This window comes from Poecilia latipinna, unplaced genomic scaffold (genome assembly GCF_001443285.1).
Source record: "Poecilia latipinna isolate Pla-1442-1.1 unplaced genomic scaffold, P_latipinna-1.0 Scaffold1743, whole genome shotgun sequence".
Classification (NCBI taxonomy): Eukaryota; Metazoa; Chordata; class Actinopteri; order Cyprinodontiformes; family Poeciliidae; genus Poecilia; species Poecilia latipinna.
The window spans coordinates 163,081-175,019 of NW_015114359.1; the positions used below are offsets into that span (position 1 = coordinate 163,081).

At 39.8% G+C, this 11,939-nt stretch overlaps 3 protein-coding genes across 4 annotated transcripts in view; all 3 read left to right on the forward strand.

Moving 5' to 3' along the window:
• Positions 1 to 1,817, forward strand: part of LOC106964968 (pancreatic alpha-amylase-like) — a 7,344-nt gene extending 5,527 nt beyond the window's left edge. Inside the window, exons 4-9 of the mRNA XM_015060791.1 lie at positions 154 to 384; positions 493 to 626; positions 803 to 1,025; positions 1,126 to 1,247; positions 1,333 to 1,458; positions 1,591 to 1,817. Of these exons, the coding sequence (XP_014916277.1) occupies positions 154 to 384; positions 493 to 626; positions 803 to 1,025; positions 1,126 to 1,247; positions 1,333 to 1,458; positions 1,591 to 1,780 (1,026 nt within the window). The 3' untranslated portion in view covers positions 1,781 to 1,817. The remainder of the gene's footprint in view (positions 1 to 153; positions 385 to 492; positions 627 to 802; positions 1,026 to 1,125; positions 1,248 to 1,332; positions 1,459 to 1,590) is intronic.
• Positions 1,818 to 2,829: 1,012 nt separating this feature from the next.
• LOC106964970 (pancreatic alpha-amylase-like) lies at positions 2,830 to 7,408 on the forward strand. Of its 2 annotated transcripts, none has more exons than XM_015060794.1 (10): positions 2,830 to 2,897; positions 3,043 to 3,214; positions 3,484 to 3,630; positions 3,913 to 4,110; positions 4,361 to 4,591; positions 5,429 to 5,562; positions 6,139 to 6,361; positions 6,440 to 6,561; positions 6,692 to 6,817; positions 7,109 to 7,408. In XM_015060794.1, the coding sequence occupies exons 2-10, from the start codon at positions 3,047 to 3,049 to the stop codon at positions 7,296 to 7,298; spliced, it is 1,539 nt and encodes a 512-aa protein (XP_014916280.1). In that variant the 5' UTR covers positions 2,830 to 2,897; positions 3,043 to 3,046; the 3' UTR covers positions 7,299 to 7,408. The 2 variants fall into 2 exon arrangements, with proteins under 2 accessions (XP_014916280.1, XP_014916279.1); XM_015060793.1 differs by having other exon boundaries at positions 2,872 to 2,897; positions 3,012 to 3,214.
• Positions 7,409 to 10,223: 2,815 nt separating this feature from the next.
• LOC106964969 (pancreatic alpha-amylase-like) overlaps positions 10,224 to 11,939 on the forward strand; it is a 9,742-nt gene continuing 8,026 nt past the window's right edge. The window contains exon 1 of the mRNA XM_015060792.1: positions 10,224 to 10,435. Coding sequence (XP_014916278.1) covers positions 10,241 to 10,435 — 195 coding nt within the window. The 5' untranslated portion in view covers positions 10,224 to 10,240. The remainder of the gene's footprint in view (positions 10,436 to 11,939) is intronic.

The following is an 11,939-nucleotide window of genomic DNA, read 5'->3' on the forward strand; positions in this document are numbered from 1 at the left end:
AAAAAAATATTTTTGTTTTTATATATATATATATATATATATATATATATATATATATATATATATATATATATATATATATATATATCAATGATCCTCCAATCAGCGTAATTATTTCCATCTGTTTTATTGTGTCTGGTTGCTTACTTGTAGGTGCGCGACTGTCGTCTGGTTGGTCTGCTTGATCTTGCCCTTGAAAAAGAGTACGTCAGGGGCAAAGTGGCTGACTTCATGAACAAGCTTATTGACATGGGTGTGGCTGGATTTAGAGTGGATGCTAGCAAGCACATGTGGCCTGGTGATGTGGACACCATCTACCGTCGTCTCAACAACCTTAACACCAAGTGGTTCCCAGGTGGTGCCAGGCCTTTTATCTTCCAGGAGGTAAACTAGAAAACTACACAAATTTCACAGAAAAAAAAAATAAAAAATCCTAATAGCCAGGCAGCTTTACTATTGCTCCGTTGGATTATGTATGACTATCACACGTAGGTAATTGATCTTGGAGGTGAGGCCATCTCAGCTAAAGAGTATTACCATCTGGGAAGAGTGACTGAATTCAAATATGGTGCCAAACTGGGAACCGTCTTCAGAAAATGGAATGGGGAGAAGCTTTCTTACACCAAGTATGTTGGCAAATTTTGTGGTGTCTGAAAGTTACTGAACAACATCAAAATATCAGTGATATCATTTGTACTCAAAATCCATAAATAATTTTGACATTAATGTTTAATTACCGTATTTCCATATGTATTTCACCAATGGATTCCCCAGAATAGATATGATGTGCTCATGTGTCCAGGAACTGGGGAGAAGGTTGGGGATTCATGCCTGATGGCAATGCTGTTGTCTTTGTTGACAATCACGACAACCAGAGAGGTCACGGTGCTGGTGGTGCCTCCATTGTTACCTTCTGGGATGCCAGACTCCACAAGATGGCTGTGGCCTACATGCTGGCTCATCCTTATGGACAGGCCAGAGTGATGTCAAGCTACCGCTGGAACCGCAACATTGTGAATGGAAAGGTATGCTTTTGTTTTGTTTAGAAAATGAAAAAGCATTTTAAAACATATTTTAAACATTATTTGAGTTGTTTCTATGTTGAGGAAAAAGTGTTGATTACAGGATGAGAATGACTGGATTGGCCCTCCCAGTAATGGTGATGGATCCACCAAGCCTGTTCCCATCAACGCTGACCAGACCTGTGGAGACGGATGGGTGTGTGAGCACAGATGGCGTCAGATCAAGTGGGTTCACAGAACACGTTACGTTTCATAGCATGATTAGATTTCTGATGATCAAATGGATTAAACAAAAATCTTTTCTTTCAAGGAACATGGTCACTTTCCGTAATGTGGTCAATGGACAGCCTCATGCCAACTGGTGGGACAACCAGAGCAACCAGGTTGCCTTTGGACGCGGTAACCGTGGTTTCATAGTTTTTAACAATGATGACTGGTAAGCATTTTATGAGACATAAAATTCTGTATATTGTATGTTGTTTTTTTTTTAGATCATTGTCTTCTTCTTTAAAAGTGAATCAGTTTGAACATTGCTTAAAATAATGTGTGGCCCATTTTTAAACCGCAGGGCCCTAGATGTAACCCTGAGCACCGGTTTGCCCGGCGGAACCTACTGTGACGTCATTTCGGGCCAGAAGGAAGGAAGTCGGTGCACCGGAAAGCAGATCCAGGTTGGAAGCGATGGCCGCGCCCACTTCTACATCAGCAATACAGAGGAAGATCCTTTTATTGCTATCCATGCTGATTCCAAGCTGTAAACTGTTAACTCCGAATAAAATTACATGAAATCTTAAATATGGATTGTTTTTTTTTTGTTATTGTTCTTTCACCTTTTTATGGCTGTTTAAAATTATACATGTTATGACACTCACGATGCCTTGATGACACATTGAATTGCATACCAAACTCTTCAATGACTTTGATAGAGCTCACATTTTGTGTTTGCAAGAGACCGAATGGTCACGTCCAGCATATCAGTGATATACTTGTCGAAGATCCAATGAGATTGTAAGGCTACTTGCTGTGATTGTGTCATGACGCGCAGATTGCCTACACCAGACGCTGACAAGTCTGACCGCCAGGGTTTAATATAAATTATTAGGTTAACAATGCATAACGTGTTAATTCTCCATAGAAATTCAAATCTTGAAATCAAGTTTATATCATGCCTGAGTGACTGTAGGACAATAAAGCTATTCCTCTGAAATGAGGATTGCTTAGATATGTCAGCGATTTGTCTTATGACTATGTTCGGTCATCAGGGGGAGTTGTATTACTGTTATACAGAAGCAGAGAGGCCGTCCACTTAAAATGACTCACTAGATAGTCCAGTATTCTCTAATCACACCCCACAAAGAACGGAAAGGTAAAGGTTTAGAACTGGCACATAGGTCATATGTGGAAATCACAGTTTCTGTAAAGAAAATTAGACTTACTGGAATGTCAACAAGAAACGATGAAAAAGATTTGTAGTGTCCTCACTTGGCTCAGGTGTGCAGTTTATGTAGAAAAACAAATGAGCAAAAATCTCATGCTTTTGAGTATGTCAGCAGACACTGTCCATAGTAAAGCAAATCTACACTAAAATAGCATTTTAAATGTGCGACAAAACTCAGCTTTTTAAAACAAGTTGGTAAATTATCAAGGACAGAATGCAGAATTCAGACCAACAGTAAACCAGCAAATTTTAGTGAATGTTCTTCTTTGATTACTCTTTTTCACAGAGGCAAAAGGTTATATTTGAATTGCAGACCAGCTTCAGCCTTTTATTTGCTTTTTAAGACTTTTGTTTGATATATCTTACTACATCCTCTTGCTGTTGAAATAAGTTACCAAACACACATGGGGCCAGTCTAAACACGCGTGCTCTAACGGGTAAGACCTACGAAGTGTGTCTGAATATACTACAGTTAGAACAAGGTTAAACAAAATGTTTAATGTTAAATTTTTGCTGCTTTTGTTATTTTTGTTACTGGCATATGTTGGCAGGAGATGGGATACAGTCTCTTTCTTTTTGCAGAAGCATGAAGCTGTTCATTTTAATAACCCTGTTGGGGCTCAGCCTCACACAGCACAACCCGCATTTCAAGCATGGAAGGACAACAATTGTCCACCTGTTTGAGTGGCGCTGGTCTGACATTGCTGCCGAGTGTGAGCGCTTCCTGGCTCCGAAAGGGTTTGGTGGTGTTCAGGTGAGCTGAGCTTAATAATCTGTTTGCGTTTTGGAGAAGAAATTGTTTATAATGGTGTCCTTTTTCTATGATGAATTTACTAAACGTTCCAGCTTGCGTAATTCACTAAACTCTATCAGTATTAAGTATTAAGCTTATGTTCCTTGACGGAAATTTTTGTTTTCTCTGCAATTTTTTTCCCAGCCTTTATATTTTTAACATGATTTTGTGTCCTCAGTATGAAAAAAATTGTCAAATACACATAACTATATTTTGGATCCATCACTCAGATTTCTCCACCAAATGAACACATTGTTCTGGACCAGCCATGGCGGCCATGGTGGCAAAGATACCAACCAGTCAGCTACAATTTATGCTCCACGTCAGGCAGTGAGGAGGAATTCATAGACATGGTCATCAGATGCAACAATGTTGGGGTAATTTTGGAGAAGAGGCCATTTTTAAAAAGCAGCACCTTCTCATAGAACCTAAATAAATAAATAAGTACCAAAAGCTTTTTGTTACATTATTTTCTACATTGTAATGGAATTTTTTTTTTTTTTTTTTTTTTTTTTTTTTTTTTTTTTTACAATTTTCTGAGTTTTGGTACTTCATACTTAAAGAATTGTAAGTAGTTAAGCTCATTATGTGTAATCATAAATGTTGAAAGACATTTAGAGAAATTGCCATGACTTGTTGTACACACATATTGCCAACAGGTTAATATTTATGTGGACGCTGTCATCAACCACATGTGTGGAAGTGGTGGTGGGGAGGGAAACCACTCCTCGTGTGGAAGCTGGTTCAGTGCCAGCAACAAGAACTTTCCAAGCGTCCCGTACTCTGCTTGGGACTTCAATGTGAACAAATGCAGAACGAGCAGTGGCGACATAGAAAACTATGGAGATATTTTTCAGGTAAAACATTCTTAAATCATTTTTCAATTAAAAAAAAAAGATCTAAAGTATCCACTGTAAGTATCTATAGCCTGTTGTGTAGGACAGGATATTAGTCACCAACACAACTGCTTGAACATTTTTACTTTAAAATCCAAAACATTTATGAAGCTTTCATGAATACAATAAAGTTGATCAATTCCATATTACTTAATTAACACTAATTAGGCTCTTTTAGATGGAATGATAACATAAGCACTGGTTGTCTTAGGTGAGAGACTGCCGTCTGGTCAGTCTTTTGGACCTTAATTTGGAGAAAGACTACGTCAGAGGCAAAGTGGCTGAGTACATGAACAAGCTAATTGATTTAGGTGTAGCTGGATTCCGAGTGGATGCCTGCAAGCACATGTGGCCAGGTGACCTGGAAAATGTTTACGGTCGTCTTCAGAACCTCAACACAACGTGGTTTCCCAGGGATTCCAAACCTTTCATCTTTCAGGAGGTAAAATTTATGTAATGGAATTTTTTTTTTTCCTTAAATGAAGAGATATTTAAAATGTCTAATATCGTCATATAGTATATATTGTGTTTTGTGTTGTGGCCAAGTAGTGTGAAGTAGTTGCCTCCTCATAGATTTAATCTTTTTTGTATATTTTGTCAAACTTAAATGTTTCAGATAAATCAAGTATCACAGTGCTCTAGTGTAAAAACGCACAAAAAACAAGCAGTGTAACATAAAAGGTTGCTAGGAAGAAAGATTCACTCCCGCACATTTAAAAACACTCCTTAGGACATAAGAGTATCACTGACTCAGTTTATCAGATCTTCAAAGAGACAGCAGCCTGAGGTCTTGAGTGCAAACACAAGATGAAGAGAGTTCACATTGTGAGAAAGTGCTTGCAAATGGTTTGGATCTTAAATGCCACTGCCAGGAAAAAAGATGGTTTTATAAAAGCTTCAGTCTTCAATGTGACTGTTTGAGCTGCAGCAATATTATTTGTTTAAACAGGTGGCTGCAATAGGAACCATGAGAAAATGAGGGAAAACAAGATGACATGCAAAATTCAGAAAGCAGATGTACACATGAAAACAATTATGGGATGGCTAAAACATTTACCAAAATATAAAAACATGACATTTATGATCCATCCCTAAAAATTACTGACACCATGAGGCTTTAACAGATGTAGAGTTTTGTATTTGTTTTAGCAAAATAAGCAAAAACATATTTCTTAAGTGAAAATCTAAATGTTTTGTTGTATTTGTGGCTTGGCACAGTCAGACTGAACCGTTTCTGGTCTACACGTTATTTATTTTTTTTCTTCCTTTGGCCCTCTAGGTTATTGATTTGGGAGGTGAGGCCATCTCTTACACTGACTATGTCCATCTGGGCAGAGTGACGGAGTTCAAATATGGTGCAAAATTGGGAAAAGTCTTTAGGAAGTGGGATGAAGAGAAACTGTTTTACACAAGGTATGCTTATTTCGGCAGATATACCAGCATTAAAAATTCTGATGTCCACTTATGAACTTTTAAATACAATTTTCTTGATTCTGAAATGGCATTGATGTACAACCCCTTCTTAAGCCAATCAGCTGTGACGATGTTTTCCTATGCAAATGAGCAGTTTCTGCTAAGGACTAGAGCAATTATGTTCTGGCACATGCAGGAAAAAATATCTTAAGATGAAATCGTAATTGCGTGATCAATCAAGACTGCATTCAGCATTAAAGTAGATGGGCCACATTTCAGAAATAGTAAGCTGTGTTTGTACCAGTCATTTAAATAATTTGTGTATTTGTGCATGTGTGTATATGCATGAATTTGCCGCCTTCACCTGTAGGTGCAAGGTTATTGGAATTGTGCAAATGAAGGAAATATTGTAACACCTCGCACCTAACAGCAGGAAACAGTAATAATAAATATCTGTTGAAATAGTTTATAGCAGTAATATCATGACTAAAAATTTGCTGGTATTTCTTTAAGAACTTTAAAAAAAAATCTTTTTCATTGTCTATGATGTTATCAGTTTCTATACGTTTTATCCAGGACCTGGGGAGAAGGGTGGAGCTTCATGTCTGATGGCAATGCCGTTGTCTTTGTTGATAACCACGATAACCAGAGAGGTCATGGGGCAGGTGGCTCATCCATCATAACTTTCTGGGACTCCAGACTCTACAAGATGGCAGTCGGCTACATGCTTGCTCACCCCTATGGAGTGACCAGGGTCATGTCTAGCTACCGCTGGAACCGAAACTTTGTGAATGGAAAAGTAACGTCTGCCAACCTTTATAAGTATCAAGCATTTTCCAGAGGCTTTTGTGTTTTACCTATTTTTCAAAACCAATAGGATCAGAATGACTGGATGGGCCCTCCAAGCAACACTAATGGATCCACCAAGTCTGTCTCTGTTAACCCAGATCAGACATGTGGAGACGGATGGGTGTGTGAGCACAGATGGCGCCAGATCACGTGAGTTCTTAAAGGAAGCTGCCAACCGTTCTACAAAACATGACCAAATTTGGCTTACTTTTACAGATGATACAAAGAAAGTTTTACATGGTAAATAATTACATATGTATTTTTTACATCTGCGTTGAAGAAATATGGTGATTTTCCGTAATGTGGTCAATGGACAGCCTCAAATCAACTGGTGGGATAACCAGAGCAACCAGGTTGCCTTTGGACGTGGTGATCGTGGTTTTATAGTTTTTAACAATGACGACTGGTAAGGACTGAAATTCTGCTTTTCCACTCCTTCACAGAACTATATATATATGTTTTTGGTTTTCATTAGCGGTAAGCCATATTCATCCTAAGGAACTGTAATGAACACTTGAAATATGTCACTAATAGAGTTACTGAAATAAGGTAGCTTTTCAATTATATTCTGATTTAAGACGCATTTCCATTCTGAAATGATGAAGGAAAGACAAAGAAATGTACAAAATATTAAACTACACTTTACATATGATATTATATTATGGTTGCTCTAATGTCACTCTGTCTTTGCCTTTAGGACCCTTAATGTGACCCTTAACACTGGTATGTCGGGAGGCACATACTGTGATGTTATTTCTGGTCAGAAGGAAGGCAACACCTGCACTGGAAAGCAGATTCTTGTTAGTCATGATGGGAACGCCCACTTCAAGATCAGCAACTTAGACGAGGACCCCTTTGTTGCTATTCATGCCGAATCCAAGATTTGATATGTGATGTCATTATTTAACCATTTTATGTTTACTGACCTGTCACCCACAGCAATATTCCTCAGAGTGGCACACATTTATTTGCTTTATTTCTAAATGCAAATGTTCAATAAAAAAGTGAGAACAAAAAAATAACAGTCCATATGTTTCACTCAAACCTCAAAACCAATGACATTCAAGCACATGCAGGATCCTATAAAATCAGTTAGGTATTATCAAAGCCACATACAGACAGTAACAAAGTCAGCCTTATATCACCTGAAGAACATTTCCCGGATTAGAGGACTAATGTTTCAGCAAGATCCATAGAAACTCATCCAATTGTATTGATTACTGCAACAGTGTCTAAACAGGTCTGACTAAAAAAATCTATTAGATGGGATTCAGAAAAACCAGGAACATATAGCACATCACCCCAATTCTTAAGTCCTCACTGGGTCCCTGTAGCTCAGAGGACAGACTTGAAAATATTGTTAGTTTATAAATTACTGAACAACTTATCACCATTATTTCTTAAAAATCTGCTGCTGTTGTATCAAACTTCCAGACCTCTCAGGTCTTCTGGTTCTAGTCTGCCCTGCAGGCACAGAACCAGAACCAAACATGGAGAAGCAGCATTCAGCTTCTATGCACCGCAAATGTAAAACTAACTTCCAGAAAACTGCAAAACAGCTGAAACACTGAGTTCCTTTAAACCTAGACTAAAAACCCACCTGTGTATAGTTGCTTTTAAACCATAAATGAAACACCGACCAACATTTTGAAGTGTAATGATGGCACTTGACAAAATGTAATGTTTACTGGTTTACAGTGTGACGTCTTCTCTGACTTTGCATTTTTATTATGTAAAGCACTTTGAATAGTTGTGTTGCTGAAATGTGCTGTACAAATAAACTTGATTATTATCTCTTCATGCTGTTTTTCTCCTAAAACAATCTTTTCACAAGCAAACATTCTAAAAACCTAAAACATGTATGTTCAAAGAATGCGTGTTTGAAACATGTCTTCTTGCAACCTCATTGTACTGAGGTATAGCTTATTTTAATTGACGCGTTTATAAAGTGCTTTCTATTGTGAGTTTGTTCTAACTTCATAAAAAAACATCAACATGTCCAATGTAAGTAAAGAAGGTGTACCTTTTGCTAAAACAATGCCTCTTCAAATATAGTCATAAAGCTAACACTATATAGTAATCAGTATCAATAATGTAGTGATATAGTAAATTCACTCACTTGTCAATGACGATTGGTCGAACCAGTGTGTCCACCTTCTCAGCTCAGTGTATTGCCACATTCATTTGCACCAAATCCTTTTCAGTGTTACAGTAAATATTACATATTGAATATTCATCTCGTGTTGCCCCGCCTCTCGCCTGGAACGTTAGCTGGAGATAGGCACCAGCATCCCTCCCAGCCCCACTAGGGATAAGGGTGTATAAAAAATAGATGGATGGATGGATGGATGAATATTCATGATTTTGTTACTCTCAGTGCAGATAAACGTTTGTATGAATAAAAACATGGCTGTGTCCTGCAACTCAATCTTAGAACACAAAAGAGACACTTACGTTGAACTCCCTGCCAATGTCCCACACTGGGACATCCAGTATGGGACGGCCTGGGGTGTCTCTGACGTCATATGGTGGGGGGGGTTTGCAGCGCATTGCAAAACATTTTACCAATCTCGCCACTATCAGCTGTGAACCTGCAGGTGACAAACTCCATCATACACACCCACACAAAGCAAACACTTATTTCAAGGAATATTTGTCCGGAATATTTGTCCGCGAGACGCCCACTCACAGACAAATAGTCCAAATAGTTGAAGGCCATGCAAACACAGCCAACTTTTAGATGAAATTTTGCATGCAAGAATAGAGAAAAATGTGGCAGTATATCAGAATCCTTAGTGGAACATTAGTGCTAAGAAGTTACCAATGTCGTAATTTCACTTTATAGAAGGTTTTCCAAATTTGAAGTAAATCATGGAAGCAGTAGAATATATTACACTTTAATGGGGTTCAAAGACGTCTTGCTTGTATGTATTTTATAAAGAAATAATAATCCAGACCTCTCTGTTTAGAACGTGTTTTATAGCTCAATATCAAACCAATGTTTTATTCAGAAAGAGAAGGCTTTACCCTGGTAAACCTGTTCTGTCATTTTCACAAAACTGTTGTGAACATTTATTTATTTATTAATTTATTTTGAACAGACAAAAGTAAAATCAAAAAAGAAGAATAAAACAATTTATCATGCCCTAGTGACCTGCAATTTTATATTATCTGTTCAAAAGGATTTAAGAAATTAAATGTTGCCAGTATGGTTGGTCTGACGTTGGAGTGAAGTTGTTACACTATTCACTCCCTGGAAAATTGACAAATACTTTCTGACTTTAAAACCTTTGTTAAAAATAACTCCCAATACTTCTCAGTCCGTAAATATTTTTTGCACTGATGGCTAAAATGTTGCTGATTTGTTAATGCCTTGCTGAGTAAGTGATGATGGTGCTGTAGCAAACTAAAACAAATAAACAATTAATTTTAATTGATTAAAATTAATCAATTAATCTTAATCTGGACACTTTCCTGATAAATGGACCAAGAGAACCATACTTACTGTGTACATATGTGTGCCTGCATGAGAGCGGAAGAACAAGAAATTAGGCACGTCTAATCTGCTGAATGCCCCATCCTGCCTTTTATCCAACACACTGTGACCCAGATAAATTAGCACTTAATATTAATCAACTTCATAAAAAAAAATCTTACTCATATACATCGTGTTTAGATTCCCACCCTGCATCAGTACTGGAGCTATTTTTATTATCTGAGAAGAGCAAACTGATAAAATTGCACCTGCTAAATCCCCAGGCTTGTACCTGTCAGTTTTTCATTGGTTAAGCAAGATAGGAAAATATATAAATGCTTGCAGTTTGGTAAAATGTGTGTGTGTCCAGTTGTCTCAACAATGAAGCTGATCATTTTGACAGCGTTGTTTGGGCTGTGCCTCGCCCAGCACAACCCCCACTTCAAGGATGGAAGGACAACCATTGTCCACTTGTTTGAGTGGCGTTGGGTCGACATCGCTGACGAATGTGAGCGCTTCTTGGGTCCAAAGGGATTTGGTGGTGTTCAGGTATGTGTTGATGAACATGAGTGTATAGCATGATTTAGCTCTAAGTAATACATTCCTGATCAAAATCTTAAGACCCGCAAAATTGCAAGAATTTGCATTTTGTACTATTGGATCTTAAGAAGGTTCTAAGTAGAGCTTCACAATGTTAAAAGAAGAAATCAGCGTAAGAGACAAACACTTTTGAGCGGGGAATTAATTGAATTACATTTACACTCAAACATGATTTTTTTCAGCTGATCAAAAGTTTAAGACCATAGTCTTTAAAAGCCAAAAGCTGTGCAAAAATCTGGATTCCATGTCATTTTCTGTCAAGTCTTTACACTGTCAAGACCTCCTGATGGCAAAAGCAAAAAAGCTCACTGACTTTGAACGTGGTAGGATTGTTGAGCTGCATAAGCAAGGCCTCTCACAACGTGCCATCGCTGCTGAGGTTGGACGCAGGAAGACAGTCATTTTTCATTTTTTAAATGATCCTGAGTCATCCTGAGCAGCACCAACAATGTTTATAGTGGGGATGGTGTGCTGCTGACCTCAACTAGGGACGTTGTGGGCCGGTGGGCAGAATACTTCGAAGACCTCCTCAATCCCACCAACATGCCTTCCATTGAGGGAGCTGAGCCTGAGGACTCTGGGTTGGGCTCTCCAATCTCTGGGGACGAGGTCGCCAAGGTGGTCAAAAAGCTCCTCGGTGGTCAAAAAGCTCCTCGGTGGCAGGGCCCCAGGGTGGCAGGGCCCGTGGGTGGCAGGGCCCCTTGGTGACAGGGCCCCGGGGGTGGATGAGATCCGCCCGGAGTTCCTTAAGGCTCTGGATATTGTAGGGTTGCGTTGGCTCGCGCGACTCTGCAATATCGCATGGATATCGGGGGCAGCTCCCCTGGATTGGCAGACGCCCTGTTCAAAAAGGGGGACCGGAGAGTGTGCTCCAATTACAGGGGGGTCACACTCTTAAGCCTCCCTGGTAAGGTCTATTCAGGGGTCCTGGAGAGGAGGGTCCGTCGGATAGTTGAACCTCGGATTCAGGAAGAGCAGTGTGGTTTTCGTCCTGGTCGTGGAACACTGGACCAGCTCTACTCCCTCAGCAGGGTCCTGGAGGGTGCATGGGAGTTTGCCCAACCAGTCTACATGTGTTTTGTGGACTTGGAGAAGGCGTTCGACCGTGTCCCCAGGGGGGACTTGTGGGGGGTTCTCCGGGAGTATGGGGTACCGGGCCCTTTAATATGGGCTGTCAGGTCCCTGTATGACCGTAGGGTGTCTGGGCTCTCCCTTAGAGATAGGGTGAGAAGCTCGGTCATCCGGGAGGGACTCAGAGTAGAGCCACTGCTCCTCCACGTCGAGAGGAGCCAGTTGAGGTGGCTCGGGCATCTGGTCAGGATGCCTCCTGGACGCCTCCCTGGTGAGGTGTTCCGGGCACGTCCCACCGGGAGGAGGCCCCGAGGAAGACCCAGGACACGCTGGAGGGACTATGTCTCTCGGCTGGCCTGGGAACGCCTTGGGGTTCCCCCGG